Source organism: Girardinichthys multiradiatus, chromosome 20, assembly GCF_021462225.1.
Source record: "Girardinichthys multiradiatus isolate DD_20200921_A chromosome 20, DD_fGirMul_XY1, whole genome shotgun sequence".
In the NCBI taxonomy this organism is placed as follows: domain Eukaryota; kingdom Metazoa; phylum Chordata; class Actinopteri; order Cyprinodontiformes; family Goodeidae; genus Girardinichthys; species Girardinichthys multiradiatus.
In genome coordinates this window covers 12,517,053-12,535,232 of record NC_061812.1, presented here as the reverse complement: position 1 = coordinate 12,535,232, position 18,180 = coordinate 12,517,053, and the positions used below count along the sequence as shown (strand labels likewise).

At 38.5% G+C, this 18,180-nt stretch overlaps 1 protein-coding gene across 1 annotated transcript in view; it reads right to left on the bottom strand.

The window, feature by feature from the left end:
- LOC124856838 (protein SSUH2 homolog) overlaps window positions 1–5,652 on the bottom strand; it is a 37,447-nt gene extending 31,795 nt beyond the window's left edge. The window contains exon 1 of the mRNA XM_047347728.1: window positions 5,510–5,652. Coding sequence (XP_047203684.1) covers window positions 5,510–5,522 — 13 coding nt within the window. The 5' untranslated portion in view covers window positions 5,523–5,652. The remainder of the gene's footprint in view (window positions 1–5,509) is intronic.
- Between the last annotated feature and the right edge of the window lie 12,528 nt (window positions 5,653–18,180).

Genomic DNA, 18,180 nt, shown 5'->3' with positions numbered 1-18,180 from the left:
GAGACAACAAATGAGCCATTTCGAGACACAGTTCCACCATGCACAAGGGGTTCAGTCGCTGCGGAGGAAGTTGCTGCCATCCTCAATGCTCAATCCAGTGGCGGTGTGAGCCAAGTGATGGGAACTGGTGTTGGGCCCAATCTTCTGATGGATGCACACCAGTTCTCTGCACTCCCACAGAGCCAACTTGTCAGTTGGCAGGAGGCTGACGACACAATAAGCAAAGCCATGTACTTTGTACGGAGACGCAGGAGACCTACCAAGCGTGAAAGGGCTGTTGAGTCACGGAGCGTGATTGAGCTGCTGAAGCATTGGACCAGACTCACCATACAGAATGGCATGCTGTACAGGACAAGGAAAGATCCCCATAGGAACAAAAAGATCCTCCAGTTCATAGTGCCTGACTCAATGAAGCAGAAAGTTCTCCATGGTCTCCATGATGCAGCAGGTCATCAAGGGCAGCAACGTACTGTGTCTCTTGTGAGGCAAAGGTTCTTCTGGAGTGGCATGGGACGTGATGTTATGAACTATGTTCGGTCCTGTCAGCGCTGCAAAGTAGGAAAGATACCTGAGCCCCACAGCCGTGCACCAGGGGGCCAACTTTGCGAGCAAGCTAATCAAGGAGCTTCTAGAGATGGCTGGGGTGCAGAAATCCCATACAACCCCTTATCACCCTATGGGAAATTGTGTCATAGAGCGATTCAACAGGACTCTGGGAGATATGATCAGGTCCCTTCCCCCTCAGCCCAAAGCGAAATGGCCACAAATGCTGCAGCTGCTCACCTTCTGCTATAATTGCACGGAGCATGAGACGACAGGGTTTGCGCCATTCTACCTTGTCTTTGGAAGGATCCCTCGTCTGCCCATCGACGTCATGTTCCAGCATACTCTCACCAATGATGCTGTTGTCGACTATTCGGACTTTGTTTCCCACCTGAAGAAAGATCTACATAAGGCTGCTCGGATTGTGCAGAGGAACAGTCTCAGGGAACAGACTCGCCACGCCAAGCTGTACAACCGCAAGGTCAGTGGCTCACCTCTCGTTGTTGGAGACAGAGTACTGATTGCCAACAGAGGTGTGCCAGGGAAACGCAAGGTTGCGGACAAGTGGGAGTCTACCCCTTATGAGGTCATGTCAGTAAAGCCTGACATCAATGTCTCCAGAGTAAAAGATATCCTAACAGGTAGAGAGAGAGTCGTCCACAGGAACCTGTTACTTTCTGTTAACTTCTTGTCCTGTGACAGAGGTGAGGACCTTGAATCTGTACCCTCCGACAGTGATGCTGCTATTCATGGGGGTGTTCTATGTCTTGATGTACCTGATGTGGTGGAGGACAGTGTTGACCGTACGGTTAATTGGCTGATGCAGACGGGCAATGATGGACTGCATTCAGAAGATAACGACTCACTTGATCGGGCATCTGGTGTTGCCCAGTCTGACCCCCTCACAGTCGTTACACCCAGTCCAACCAGTCGCCCAGTCCCTATCCACAATATTGCCCGCTCAACTGTGGACCCCAGGGGAGATGCACAGCACCGCAAGGACATTTTGCCTCCAGACACGGATGTGGCACCTTCCAGCTTTGTCTGTCCAGACGTGTCCCCTCTTCACAATACCCTCACGGACTTAGCCTCCCTGTTGACAATCCCCTAGATGTTGACGTCCCTGTGAGAGATGTTCCGGATAGTGACTGTTCAGACGCTTCCATTCCAGGCTCCTTGCCTCAGGTTGTTAGTATACAGCCTAAATGTTGTGTCCTTAGGGATCGTGGGTTCATCAAACCCCCCAGACGTCTTGTTTGTGAGATGAATGACCACGCAGTAGATGAGGCTTCTGTATCCACCGTGTCAGTTAGTTCACTGATTCAGTTCTTTTCAAGCACATTTTTGGTGTAAGTAACACGGTTATGAGAGCATTGACCATTGAAGTGCTTGAGTAGTACTCTTGGGATTGCAGGAACAGTGTCTACATTTCATAGGTGTAATGGGCACCTTTGAGTCTGTGTTTAGTTAGGAGTTTGATCACCTCCTTCCTCTACATACTCCCTTTTGGAAGAGTTTTGAACTGATGTATGTGTACAGTTTTGTTCCTGCTATTACACAGTTTTGTATGCTTTTTACTTTAGTCTATGCACCTTTTGTTTTGATTTTTTTGTCTAAGGAATTATTCTCTTCACATTTAGCAGGATTTCAAGGGGGTGTATGCAACCGGTATAAGAAATACTTAAATTATTGTAGTGAAATTCCTGCTAAAATAGGTGTTATGGTTGTCCTGTGATGGGTGGTTTTTAGCACCCCCTACTGGTAGGCTATAAATGTGACAGGAAACCAGAAATGTCCCCACAGTCTGTTTAACTTCCTGCTGTGGTAAGTTGTGCAGTCCGGTTCTCTTCAAGAAAAGTACTATAAAGTATACTAAAAAGTTAACTCAAGATTTATTGTAATATGAACAGTCGTGCAGCAACATTGGACAAGTTTCACCATAGTATTTTTGTTATGTATGTGTTGCTCAGGGTATACTAAATTCAGTGTTGCTTTTACATAGATGTCCATGCCAGTAGAGGAGCTAACCACATCCTATTTGTGCTCTGAACCACTCATTTGCAGGTACTTATGTTATACTAAATGTTTTGAGTTAAGTCAGGGATGTTCCCAAGTTCATATATGGGATTGCACATTGATTGTCGGCCGCCATTTCATGACGAGACCTGCTGTATTTCCTGTGTACCACCAGAGGGTGCTGAAGAGCAGTTTAATAATTCATTTCGACTGCTGTCTGTATTTTATTATTTTCTAATACCTTGTTTCGTATATAAAAACTATAAAAAGGATGCAATAGGTTAAAACAGAGTTAAAAACAGATTGTAATAAATTCATTGTAAAACTATAATGTAAAAATCACTATACGATCACACATGCAAAAAGGAATACTGTTTAAACCATTGTAAGAACGATCTGGAAATTCTGCACAGTCTGTTTAACTTCCTGCTGTGATGTCCATGCCAGTAGAGGAGCTAACCACATCATGTTTGTGCTCTGAACCACTCATTTGCAGTAGAGGCTGACATGTTTTTGGGAGTCCCACGGGTCACGGGATTCCCACGGGAATCCCGCGGGATGGGAGACAGCATCAGTAAAGATCACGTGATTGGGTTGGTACAGGATAAAAAATGAACGGGAGCGGGAGCTAACAGGAGGGAAAATAAACTAGCATCAATTGTCCTTGGAAATGTAAAACTGAGACTTTGTTATAAACTTTAAGAAAAAAAAACTTGGATCGACGCCGCCATTGTGTAGCTTTTTTCCAAAAAGCCTATACTATAATGCGAGTCAAACGAACTACACGACCCACAAGCCAACAGTGCTTCTGCTCGATGTTTTCCACCTGCGTTCAGAATGGAGGTAGCAAACGCAGGTGGAGAACTGGACGTGGTAAAATTGGATTTGTAACGTAAAGTCAGAAATAAGGACTTATCTATTAAACTCATAGAGCTGACAGGAAAGTCGCAAATATTACCGAACTTCAGGAGAGTTGAATGTAGCGGTGTTAACACGCAGTCTGCTGCTTGTAAAACGTATTTAGTCGTAATCAAGTTCACCAGTGATTAAGGGACACTTGTAAGGCAGATTCTGGATTAAATCAGCCCTGCTTCTCTTCATTCGTCAAACCTAAAGTACCAACATGTGTCAAGTCTTATTTGTCATATGCAGGTTAACGCGCAGTAAACAATGCGATTAAATGCTTAGGATAAGAAGAACCGTTCAAATCACGATAAAAACAAAAACACTAATGGCATACAAAAAAAAGTACACATCATGCAGCAGTAATAAGCAAACAAAGTGTCACAGATGTGGTGTCGTGCAGTATTATTGTCCAGTAGTTTGTTTGACAGCTTGTGGATAAAAACTGTCTTTTAGTCTGATTTGAAGATAATTTTATTTAAGGCTGATTTCAAAATAAAACTCAATAAATCTCAAAACGGGTGTAGTGTCTGTTTCATTTTTGCAGTTATCTGGTTTGGAAACTATCCCACAAAGTATTGCGAAATAACGCAAAGACTATTGCGTGAGAAAGCAAAAAAGAAAAAAATCCCCCCTTGTCCCCTCGCAGGCTCCGTATAGAAAGGCTTCATCAAGGGAAGATATTAAATAAATATGTTGTGAAATAGAAAAAAATTTAATGTACCATTAAATGTACAATTTATTTAATACATCATTAAATATTAAGTGTACCACTAATTACGTCATGTCGTCTTTAAAATTATACAGTGGCACATTTAATTGCATAATAGTCCATTTCATGATATAATGGTACATTTATTGTTTCTAATGATGTATTAAATAAATAAATGGTACCTTTAATTTAATGGCACATTTAATGTTACATTTCTTTCATGTTACATTTACTTCACTTATGGGACATTCACAACATTTATTTATTTAATGATGATTTTATTGTATTAATTTTGTCCAGTTTGACCCTCCATTCTTGATGCCTGTATAGGAGGTCATGTCAGAATTTGAATCAGGTGTTCTGGAGCAGACACACATTTAAAACTTGCAGGGAAGGGGTCCCCGAGGACCAGGGCTGTGAATCATTGAGGTACAGTTTCTAAATTATGAAGGTAATGCCTTTTTGTCCTTTTGTTCACCAAGTACAGTTCTCTTACTAGGTGCATTTTTCTTTCGTTCCAGCAACTTGAAACATAAAAGTGATGTCATTGTTCAAAGGAAACAATCACTTAATAAATGAGTAAAATACAACTAGGTACATTTTGTTTATTCAACTAAGATAGGCATGGTCTGTTTCCTTGTTTAATATTTTATTATTTCTTCATTATTATTCGTTTTACTTTAACTGGCCTTTACTACAGCTAAAAACAGGGACCTAACTGGTCCTTCAAACAAAGAAATTGCCAAAAGACTAAATGAAGAAAACAAAAATGGGAGTGGCACAGGAGTGGGACGGGACAGGATTTTTTTCGTTATGCTGGCCTGGGAGTGGGATGAGACAAGACATTTTTCTGTGGGAGCGAGATGGGGCAGGAGAGAAAATCCACTCCCGTGTCACCCTCTAATTTGCAGTAAACAAAAACCTCATCATCCAACCTATTGGGTCTTTGAGAGTGTTTATGACGGGACGGGTACACAACTGTTACACTAGGATGAAATGTTTTATGAATCTTTTTAAAATATCCAAAACAACATCAAAAACAATATATTCGTTATATCAGAGAGTCTACTTTTTCTAAGTTAAAGCATTTAAGAAAAAAAAAATGAAAAAGTGACAAATAAATAAATGAACAAATTCTAAGTACACCCGCAGTCTCTTATTAGATCATCACCTAATGCTGACCAAATTCATAAAGATTAAATTACCGTTTTCCTCCGACATAAACCGAAACCTGATCTCAAGAAAAAATAAAAAGCAGGGCGTTTAGATGAGCTCCTGGTCTTTTAATGCACTGCAGCAAACATGCATCAAGCTGTAAAATGATTATTAACCTACCTGCGCTGTTCATCTTGTTACTACTGGATGCTTTCCACCCCTTTTTCTATCAGTGTTTTTCAATCTTGTTTTCTTGTTTTGATTGTTTCCTGTCCATATACGCACATCCACTGGAAGATTCTTATGCGGAAATGCCTTTTGATTGTTTCCTGTCCATATACGCACTTCCACTTATGCGGAAATGCCTTCAAAATAATAGGACTGTGGTGTCCTAGTCTCCACGTTTAGCCTGTTTTTGCCATATCTTTGAACATTGTAACAGACGCTTTAAATATATATTTAAAATCATGTCTTTCTTTTTGTTTTCTTCCTCCATTAGAGTGATTGTTTTGTTGTCATAAACTCATGATCAGTTTTCTGATCTTTCCTCATGCTCTCAGCAGGCTGAGGCTCTTCTGTTTCAGTTCACATTTATTTTTGTTTTTTGTATCTTAATTTAGGGTATAAGTAAATAGACTGTTGCAGGAAATAAAAATGACATTTTAAAATATTTATAAATTGTTTCGAAAGCCAGACCATTGTGTTAAATAATCATTGTTGCAGTATTCAACCGAATATTTATGACTGTTCTCTAAAACTAAACTGAATGCAGAGAGCCTCTATGGGAAGATAGCTTTTTACTTGTCATGTTTAATCCCACACTAAAAAAGAAAACACGGGTCCTCAGGTAAACCTGTTTGTGAATCGGTTGCGGAGTCTATACTGCAATTCAAATGTAAGACTGCGTTTCTAAAAATGATCATGATTATATTTATATTTGCTGTTTAGGAGAAATTTAAATTGTTTATAAAGGGAATCGGGTGTCCTGGGGCTTTTATTTTGAAGGAGGCCACGGAAGCCTCAGGCGTGTGTGTGAGTTTTTTTTTTTTTTGTAACCTAGAGAATGTAGACCACACCTTATCTGGAGATATATGTGGGGGCTCTAAGGTTTCCGACACTAAAATGTGGTGGCAGTGGCCACCCAATTGGGGCTAAACAATACTGCCAAGAGTAAAACGTAGATTGACATAGAAAGAAATAATAAAATCATGTTTTATATAATTGCAGCACAGTCCAGGAATGGAAATTGTGGAGCAAAATGTGCTCACAGTAAAAATAAAATTATTAAACTAAATGAAACTATTAGAAGTTGACTTGACCCAGTTCTATGAAACTCATCTCCATTCTTTGTTTCTGAGAGGTGGAACAATACTCTAAAGCAAGCTTAAAAGTCCAGAGTACTAATTTTGTTCATGAAAATTCAGATAATTTCAAAGGTTAATTTTTCATAGGTCAAATCCTCAATGTAAAAACAAAGGATTTGAAAAGAAACATAGGTACTGTCCCCTCTTTCATTCCAGGTGGCGCATCACAGCTTCTTTATCTAACCATAGCTATGGATCATTTCTTGTAATATGATGTGAAAAAGGTTATAAAGTTACACAACAATGAATTGATGTGCGGGCGTGTCTGCATGATGACAAAGCAGCAGTTTGCTGGGTGGTTCTCAGCTTTCACTCTTTGTTGATGTGATCTTATTTTCATACATTCAACACCTTACTGACAGGATTAGGACAACATGCTGCTTGTGAAAGACAGAATCCATGTTTACCTGAATAGTGAAATAGTAACCTTTTCTGAAAATCCTCATATCTGTGTGCAGGCAGGAAAACAACTTTCTATGGGTGCTGGTGGTAAGGAACTCTTCTAGCATGTGCTATTGCTTTAATTTTTCCAGTTTGGCACGAAACGCCTTAGAGATTACAGTGCAAGATGTTTCCAAAGCACTGACTGTGAGGCAGCAATCTTATGAGAACAGTGGAAACAATCGTTTTTTTCTTGAGACAAGTATTTTGAAAAACCTTAACTAAGCAACTTTTTTAAAACTGATAATTTAGAATTAATTCAAAATTATAAGAATGAAAAAAAAAAATCAGCTAACCTCTTTGTCATGAAAAACTCTTTTTGCATTTCTGACGAATTCTCAATGAATACCAATGACTAACCTTACTTTGTTCACAAATGTTACCCCTTTGTAGCGTTTCTTGTGGGAGGATGAGAAATTTAGATTAGTTGTGTAGAGCTCTGATTAACAGAAAACATGGGGAAATGGTGATTTACTCAGTAAGTCAAAACCTAGCAAGTTCGCCTCTTCAGGTATTCTGCAACGTTTTGGTTTTAAGTTTTTTTTTCTATGCACGTTACAACACATTCTCCCCTTTCGCACAATGATTTCCCTGACATTCAGACCTTATATTAGAAACTTTTAGTTTAGCCTAGTTAGGATTCAATAAATTAATCATGGTGTCATGGTTTTGACAGATTTGACCCACATGCAGGGAAACACTCAAGAGGCAGAGAAAAAGTTTAAGTTTATTTTTGCAGGAATGAAATATGGAGTTGGACCCAGGACTGGAAACACCACACTGTATGGAGAAAGAGATCAGGTAAGGCTGGATAAAAAGCAGGATGAGGATCTTTATTGATGAATATGTTTACGGAAGTTGGTTTGATGGTAGGCCAGGGAGGGAATGATGCGGAGTCAAGGAGCGTGGTTTAGGGGTAGCTGCTTAATCATCAGTGTAATACAAGGTGAGTGCACACGGCACTGATGGAGGTTTTGGTGAGCTCACAGTAGCGCTTTCTCCATGCAGGAGGACAACACAATGGGAGACAGCACCTGGTGCGGATTCTTGGAGCTCGGTGGGGAAGCTTCTCTGTGGAGCTTGCTTGAGTCCTTGGAGTCGAGGAGCTTGGGCTGCCAGCTGGAGTTTGATCCAACAGAGATTTCTTGGAGACTTGAATTCTTGAACCTTGTCAGGGTATCACACGGGAACTGAGCCAGGACTAGGAAGTCACCTGGGAAGGAGCACAACAAGGAGGTAAGTGCTATTCTTTCTTAAAGATGCCACTATTTCTGGCCTGTAGAAGTTACCACAATGGCAAACACTCAGGCACTGAAGTGCTGACAGCCCGGAACAGCACCGGTCCTCATATACTCCTCCTGATGATTGTAATGCGCTGCACCTGTCACCCTTTCACACCGGTATCCGCCTGGGCTACCGGGTTTAACTATGACTGTCCGAGCAACATTTTAACTTTTTTCAGTTATTTTTACTTCTTACCAGCTGCAGGATCCTGGAGGATTGAGAAAATCCAGATTGATGAATATTGATCTGTTGTTCAAAGTGCTGAACTGGCCCGGGTATGGAATTTTGAAATAAAACATTAGCTCCCTCATGTTATTCCTGATAGATTACACCTCTGGATAGATAGTGTATGTATGTATTCACCAATCAAAGCTCTCCTGTCCCGTGGAAGCATTTGATAAGTAAAAAGTAAACAGGACCCAAATGTGTTCTCTCAAACCCCCAGTTGGTTGTGGTAGATGGCCGCTCACACTGAGCCTGTTTGTGCTGGAGTTTTCTTCTTGTTTTCCTCTCCACTGTCGCTACATGCATGCTCAGTATGTGGGAGTGCTGCAAAGTGCACATGCCCATCCAGGAGGAGTCAATGCTGCAAGTCACTGACTCGATGCAAATGGTAAATGGACTGAACTTATATAGCGCCTTTCCAGTCATACTGACCACTCAAAGCTTACTAATGTACACAGATTCATACACCGCTAAACAGATCAGTAGGCAATTTGAGGTTAAGTGCCTTGCCCAGGGGCACATCAACATATGGCAGGAGGAAGCTGGAATAGAACCCACAACCCTTGGTTTGCAAGACAACCACACTTCTCACTGAGCCACAGTCGCCAGATGCAATCTGCTGGGTTTCCTGAGATAGAAAAACATTGAACCAATTTTCATGATAAACTGTATCCCACTGCACAGTTTGATATTTAGGGTCAATTGAAACGTACTTCACTTGAAATCTGTATGATTCGATTGAACTGACTTTGTAAAGTGCCTTGAGATGACATGTGTTGTGAAGTGGCGCTATATAAATAAAACTGAATTGAATAGAAAACAAAAATCCTTATAATACAACCTGTAGAGGCTCTCTACAGGTTGGCTTTGTCTCAAATGACTTATGAGCTATTGACTGAATATTCATTTTTGTTTAAATACAAGGAGAAAAAGAACAGGTATTGCATTTTAAAATATTTTTTTGATTATTATTCATAGCATGTTTTTAAGTTCAAAGAAACAAGGAAGGAGCTGCTTAAAGCAGCCAAAGGCAGTGGGTTGTTAACCAACGGGGTTAGAAAGAGTACAATAGGTAAGAACAAAAATACTAAGATTTTAAAGTCAACATATACTGTAGCTGTTTTGTAGTGCACTTATGTTGAATTTTACAAGCAACCAGTTTTAGAGCTGTTTATGATGTTAAGATTTACTATCGTTAAATGTAGACTAATTAAAAGCTAATTTCTTGCCCCCAGTAGTAAAGTGACAGATCAGATGAGATAGAGGCATAAATAAAAAGAGACACTGAACTACAGTCAACACACGGAGAATGAGACAATGAGGACAAAGAGAGAATAGATTCAAGATTCTTTATTGTCATTGTGTCACCATAATGAAATTTAGCTGAGACCCAGCTCAAAAGATACACATGTAGGTTATAGACACTTCCAAAATTTAAAAACACCCTGCTGGTGGGTCTTCTTGTGTGGACAGTAATCCCATGCCTTTGATGCAACTCGGCTGGATTTCTGTAATTCTTTGTACCTTGGAGTTAGGAAGTTATCGTTATTGTAGCTTCAGTTGGTAAAAAACACTTCAGTGCAACGTTTAACTGGAACACGGTGGAGATATTGCTCTCATTTAGTCCTCTGTGCACTGGTCTCCTGTCCATTTTAGCATTCATTTTAAAACTTTTTTTTTTGTGTTTAAGTCTTTAAATGGTCTTGCCCCTCCCTACTTCTCTGAGCTACTGCACCTGCACTCCCCTTCTCTGTCACTCAAATGAGCTGGCCAGTTGTTGCTGGAGATGCCAAAAACAGGTTTTAATTGCAACTGTTCATGTTCATGTTAGCACAAACCTACTATTTACCAAACAAACAATCTGTCTGATGAACAGCGACAGACAATAAATAATTGTAAATATGAGGAAAATGACAAAAAATCATTATATTAATATCTTTATTAATGAGCAGTTTAATCCTATGTTTACTTAAAATGGCTGTTCTTAACATTTGCTGATGTTTAAGACGTTAAAACTAGCCACTGATGATCATAATAAAAAGGAATGCCCAAATGTTTAAAAATCAACTTGTAACATGCACTTTTCCTACAAATGCAGAAATTGAAAGAATACATCTTAATATTGAAGGAATTGGGCAGTAATTGACATGATATTAGGATTAAAGACGTGATAAAAGACAATTTTGACACAAAATAAACATATTTCAATGTTAAATTTTGCAAGTCCAAAGTTGCCTGGAAACCTCTGTATTCACAAGAGAATTATGTCAGAGGTCGTGATATCTTACAGATGAAGAAGAATGTTAAAAGCAGATGCTATAGCCACACTGTTCAGTGCATCTGAAGGGAAAAGGTCGCCAAAGAAATTATGTTGCTGCTGTTGCTAAACGGATCCAGGCTCAGCAGGTAAGAACTCTTCCTTGTCACAAAAGTACATTTAGATATTGACAGTTATTGTTAATAGTTAAAAATCTGAAATTATTATTTTTATAATTAAAATAATAATCTGAAATTATTATTATTATTATTAATATAGGTTAATTCTACAATATATGCAAGTGTCAGCGGGTAAAAAAATAACAAAGCTGGTGGAAGTCCGTGCTCAACCTTTACTAAACTGTAGTTTCTGCAATCCGTCTGGACGGTCTGATGCGCGCAGATTACTCGGTGACATCTGTGAGAGTTAGGACGTGTTCAGATTCCTTAGTGTAACAAAAATAAGGTCATATTACAAGCTATGAAGTGTGCTGATTAAAACATGACTTTCAGTTTGTAAATGACAACGGATCCCCTGAACTTACCTTGCAGGTGTGGGCCGTGCATCCAAAATCTCGACAAATGTCACTAGGTGGGAATTCTGAAGACCTGGAGGACCAACAAACTGCAGCAGAGACTAGAAACCAGAGAAATGAGCTTCAGTAGCAAATTCAAAGGCAGACTGTGAGACAAAAAGCAAATCTGGAACAACAGAAACTGGTGAACAAGTCTCTTGCTACTCTCGTGTTTATTGTCCTTTGTAAGAACCAGCCTCAAAGAGACAGAGACAAAAGTAACTAGCAAAGTTCCATGGGTAGAATCGAACCAAACCCCAAAGCAACCATCTCACTGAAGGTCTTGCTGGACCAAACCAGAGAAACAATTGTGGCTGCATATCAGACAACCACAACCACAATTATAGGTTTCTTCAACACAACTCAAAGAAGAATCAAAAATTGGTTTGCTTGAAGCTTGTGAAGGGCTTAAATAGATTCTAGTTGCAATTGTTAAAGATTTGAAATATGTAATTTTTACCTTGTTTTTGAGACTGGTCTAGCTATCACTTATTGTCTCTGGCTCATTTACTTCAACAATGAAGAAAGATTGCGGAGAATTGGAAAATGAGTTTTACTCGTTTACCAGCCCAAAGCAAAACCAGATGCTGTCTTTAACACAAGACAAACTAATGAAGATGCCACCAGTGAGAATTCTGAGACAATGGATGCAGAACTAGCAAGTATCCCTGAAGGACACTGTGTTGTATAAATATACATGTCAACCTAAGGGATGAAGACAATTCTTAGGAAGCCAAGCCTGAAACAAGTTAGCTAGTGCCCAAGTCTCTTTACCCTCATGTGTGTTGATCTTTGTCTGGTTCAGCCTCAAGGTAACAGAGAAAATAAAATCCAGCAATGGGTCATGGATTAATAGAACCAGAACCCTAGAGCAGCCATCTCACTGATGAGATCTTGACATGGCCACAGAGGCTTTTCAGATATACTGGAGCTACTTTTGAAAGAACTTAAAGAATGTCAGCATTTTTACACCAAAGCAGAAAAACAATTGTGGCTGCATTTCAGATGTCCAGAACCACAATTGCTTCAACATAGCTCATGTTTATTTTCTTGTTTGGTGTTATACTTGAAAATCACAGTGGGTGGCTTCATATGTTTAAATGGAGTCACAGGTAGCCGAGCAGCAGGTGTGCTGATTACGGCGGAAACATACAGTTTTTGACTGTTGTCGTCGTTTGTTGTTGATCACCACGTTGCGGTAAAATGTAAAATCCTTTGGTTATAGGTTGAAAGAACTTAAAAAATGTCAGCATTTTTACACCAAAGCAGAAAAACAATTGTGGCTGCATTTCAGATGTCCAGAACCACAATTGCTTCAACATAGCTCTAACAAAAATGAAACCCCAAAAAATCCCCAAAAGAAAACAAAGATACAACAAACCACATAAAAAAGCAGAACCTCAAAACTGAAAACAAAGCCATTGTCTTTTGACAATTTTTTTCATCGGCTATGTTCAACATATGCAATTAATAGTGTGTAAGAAATTAAAGGTTAGCTCATGACTTAATATTAAAAAGCTGACATGCAACTGAAATTGAGATATTTTTCTGTTACTAAAGCTCCCTGTGAAACAGCTGTACAAAGTGTACTTACAAAAAAATATCGAAACTTGTTTAATTTAACCCATTAAATGGACACAGCATGCCTACAACTTTGAAGATGCATTATTTTTTTTATTGTGTAAATGCTCTACAATCATAGAACCTCAAGTGTTCAATCACTGGATCCAGGAGGACGACGCGTCAACTAAGAGCCAGTCAGCAGCCTCTCAGTGGCTTTGGTTCGTTTTTTTTTTTTTTTGATTAAGAACAAGTCACTACAGTAACTCTATTCAGTGAAACACATTATACAGAATTAATTACACACAGACTGATGTTAAAGCCTTTATTTCCATGAATTATGATCATTTTCAGTTTACAGCTAATAAAAACACATTTAAACTCTTATAAGATATGAGATTATATTACATCCTACCAATAAAAACAATACATTTCATACAGAAATGTGGACTTAATGAAAAGTATGTCATTATGATGTTCTTTTTCTCAAATGCTATTAGTTTTACAACAGATGTAGCAGTATAACACAAAATATAACCTTGGTACATGGTACACACCTTTATTACAGAAAATGTGACAATTTATTTTAAGCATTTGGAAATTTCTGTGGTGATAAATCATATTTTGAAACAATTATTTTATCTTTACAGAAATAAAATGTTTGTGTTTACAGTAGCTCAAAGTAAACGCAACACCTCTTACATATCACATATCATAATACATTTACCTTTGCTTTATGTGAAACACTCTTAATTATTTATGCGTCAAGATGTAGAAGCTCCTTGCAGCTTACTGTCTGCCTGCTTCTGTTTTGCTCCACCACATCATCCCCGTTGTCCTGTGCAGATGAATCCTCAACAAACGTAATATACAGTACATTGCATACAAAGCAAAATGCATAAATGTTACCTTCAATCACCAGAGGGCGCCAAACACTATCCTCTTACATCATCTAAACGTGCCGAAGCACAAACAATGCCTTTATCATGAAATGCATTCTTATTTGACTGTATGACAAATAAGAATGCACAAACAAATGACAAAGACTTACATCTTCTTTAGTAGGCTACAGTTAGAGCTCTAGACCCGTTTAATAGAGACAAAGAATTTAAACAGAAATGTATTGCATCACTCTATTGCGTCAATAGGAAATATATGTGAACTGTATGAGGTGAAGCAGCTCACTCTGTATAATAATAATTTAATAGGTGAGAATCAACCTTTAAAAAAAATAATACAATAAAAACACTTTCTTCTCATAAGAAGACACAATACATTTTAGACCTTAAAGTTGTATAGATCAATCAACCTTCAAAGGCAAAATTTTGGAGAAGGCTAAAAGGCAAACCTGTTGCCACTATAATGTCCCACGGAGGTTATTAAATCATTCACAGTCCATGGAGAAAACCAAAATTTTTTTGTCCCAAGAGATTTTTTAAGAACCCAACTAATCCAGAACCTAGATGTTTCTAAAAATGGCAGAGGTTCTTGACACTGTTTAACAAAACTCCTCCTGGGATGATTGTGGTTTTTTATTAGATCATGGAATAATTCTTTAAGACCAGCTCCCTAACACAATTACAGGATAATAAAACCTTACCAAATAACACTGAAAACACTTTAAAACCCTATTTTGTGCAAAACCCCTTTACTGTAAACCCCACAAATCACTTGCTGGTACAGGTATGTGGTTGATGTCTTCCTTTACAGGTTTCACAACTTAATGGTCATGACACCCCAAACGTCCTGAAACACACAGACAAAGTCAGGGTTACACCAGCTCTTGAACTGCTATGGTGTTTTTCTATGAGAAATAACAGTATTACTGAAGAGAACAATCAATGCAAACAACATAGAAACGATTTGAAGACTTCAAATTATGTTTTATATGTTGTGTAACACAGTAAGAAAGTTTAATTTTCATTTCAGAATTTACTGACTGAAAAACCTAATCTGCAGAGAACAGATCTTGGTTGAAATATTTAGAGACATATTTATCATTGTTTTGTAACTAGATTGCAGGAATGTCTTAATCTATGTGCTTCAGTACCAGCACCTCTTGACCTCCTAGAGTAACAGACTTCTGCCGAACAGTCAATGCAGATCTCATCATCCTTCTTCACATTTCATACCCGCCATAATTGTATTATTAATTTGTTATTTGTATTTTGTGTCTATAGGCATGATGAACTTAAAAACTGTTACCATAAAAACAGATTATTAATTTTACAGACCCATACAATTTAATTATTAAATGTCCAGTTGCTTTGCCTTGACAGAGTTTTCATTCCTACAGGTACAGCGAAGGAAATAAGAAAACAGACTAACAGACGCAAACAGATCCTCAGCACCATAACCATAAAAAAATCCAGGAATTACATACATAAATGCCTAATTTATTAACTCAAATATGATAAAACATAATGCTGTAATTGCTGGTGCTTCTTAAAAACTATCTATTAGTTATTTCATTTCTGGAATACAGTTTAAAGAGTGTAACCCATATTATATATACTCATTTTAAACCTTTATTTTACATACTTTTTATGAATTTGGCTTACAGCTAATGAAAATCCCAAATTTAGTTTCCCAGAAAATGTTAATATTACATAAGAGCAATAATAAAAGAAATTAATACCAATAAGTTGTGTAATGGCTAATATGGGAAGACTGCTGACATAACAGTTTATCCAACAGAGAGTAATCGACATCCTCCAGAAAGAGGGAGAGCCACAAAAGCCCATTCCTAAAAAAGCTGGCTGTTCATAGAGTGCTGTTTCAAAGCTTATTTATGGAAAGTTTTATGAAAGGAAAAACTTTGGAAGAAACAGGTAATCATGATAGTTCTTTTTTCTGATGTCTTGATTTTTCAACCCTTTAGGATAGCTTTCTTGACACAATGATTATATACTGCAAATGATATCTGCTGACTTCAACAAGTCTGATGAAACCTGGCTCTTTTTATTATAACAGTTTGTTTCATTTAATTTGCTTGAAAAAATAAATTGATCAATTTTACCTTTTTTGTTTGGGTATTTCAGACTAAACCAACGTAGATGAAGAGCAGATGAAGAGGCAGAAGTAAAAATGGAAAGGAGCTTTATAAAAGGTAGGAAGAAAAGCTTAATAGAAAGGACAGAGACATTTAAGAAGGGAAGCCAGAGTGTAAACGAGTTAAATAAAAGGCATAGCACACTGGTTCTTTGACTGAGGCAGAGTTACTGATGTCTGAACGTTAAAATGAGTCAGAGACTGACAGAGCAGAGACTGCACAGTTTAAATAAATACCAGCAACTGTTTGACTTTCTGTGTTTGCTGCTCTGTCTGTAAATCAAACGCACCTCAAAGAGGCTGAAATGTTTGAAAGCCTTGTGAGAATGATGTTCAGGTTAGTATTAGTGTGTACACACACAGAAAGAAATACAAAGATATTTTGTACAGCTAACAATAAAGCCTAAACATTTTTTGTTTAGTATGTCTGAGAAAAGCTTTATTAATTTGATTATTTTCTATAGCTGAAGCTAGGATGCGACAGAGGTGACCAGTCCATCACAGGACCTGCTTAACAAATAAATGAAATAAAATCTAACAGACAAGCTATTAGGGCAGAAAGGCCCCTAAAAAGATTCAAACCTCCTGCTGAGTAACAAGACTGCTAACCACCAATTCATTCTATCATTTAATATTTTTACTGGTATTTTACACAGTTTTTACAGTACTGGGTGTCAGATTAGGTCATTCCTTTAACGTTTGATGCTGACACACCAGCCCAGAGCAATATGATGTTACTGGTTTAAAAACGGCATAAATCTGCAAGAAAACTCCACCTGAAAGGTCTGGAGGGGGAAAAGTAGTGCAAATCTTCACAGTTTTGTTTGACACCTCTGTGACTTTGTTTTTATAATGCACAGCAGCCCTGAGATTTTCTGGACACTTTACTGTGAGGATCCATCCCAGAATACAAATGTCAGCGTTTCTACAAACAGGAATGAATTTTTCTGGACTTCCTGTGGAAACTCATAACTCATGAACCCGACTTTGGTCACTATGAACAAGAAAAGATGGAAAACATCAGCTTTACAGATATTTTTTTTGATTTGCCAGTATAGCGTGACAGTCATGTGGAAAGGGTTAAGGTTTGTGGTTTTACAAGTCAGCTCATCCGGTTCAGAAAAAGGAAAAAAGAAAAACAAATAAATTGTGACATTTGGCCATCTGTCTGCTTGGGTTCAAACTGAATTTTTGCACACAAGCCAAGAGAAATAAACATAAAACCGAACAGACAGAAGAATATGTGATGCTTTTCTACATTTCTCTACAACTTTCTTCCAGGGAGTTTTATTGTGGATGACTTAATTTAATCTGTTTGACTTAAAAATACAAAAAAAGAAAAATCTGCGGAATGTGGCTGCTAATAAAAGTTTAAAAACGATACATGTGAGAATAGAGAAGTAGTAATGCTAACTTTCCAAGCTTTGCTGGGAACATCACCCATCTAATTTTATGATGAGTAATAAAAACATTGTGGGGGCACACATACACTGATGACTCGTCCATAGATTGTGTTGGGGTTCTGGTTGTGTAGGTTGTTTTTTGTTCCTGTCTGCTATTGTCTGTGTCTAACCTCTAGTAGGCGCTGTGGACCGTGGTGTGAGGTGACAGGTGTTCTCCATGCCCGATGATTACTCCCTGGAGTATATAAGCAGGAAGCAACCAGCATCTCACTGCTCAAGTGTTAGCCAACCGTGGTAAAGCTCAAGCCAAGTATCCTTGTTAAAAACCGAAGTCCTCGCTTCATTCTCGTCTAACCTGTTGTTTACTCTTTAACAGTGTTATGCTGGAGACGACCTGGTTTTTACCCAGACTCACCTCCAACTGATTGTTCCTGTTCCTACCTCGCTTCTCGGATTACAGAAGATACTTGAGGGTTTACAACCTGCAACCAAGCCGTGATCTACCGGACATATTCATCAGCTCGCCCATTCCAAACTTCAACCATCAAGGACAACTAGAGCAAACCCTGTCCACCCTCCACCACACCCACACCCACACCCGACAATCGACACAGACTCTGCAGAACTGGACGCTGTCCTCCTGGATCAAGTCACTAGAGGCAAACCTCACACTTACCCTCATCAACCTCAGC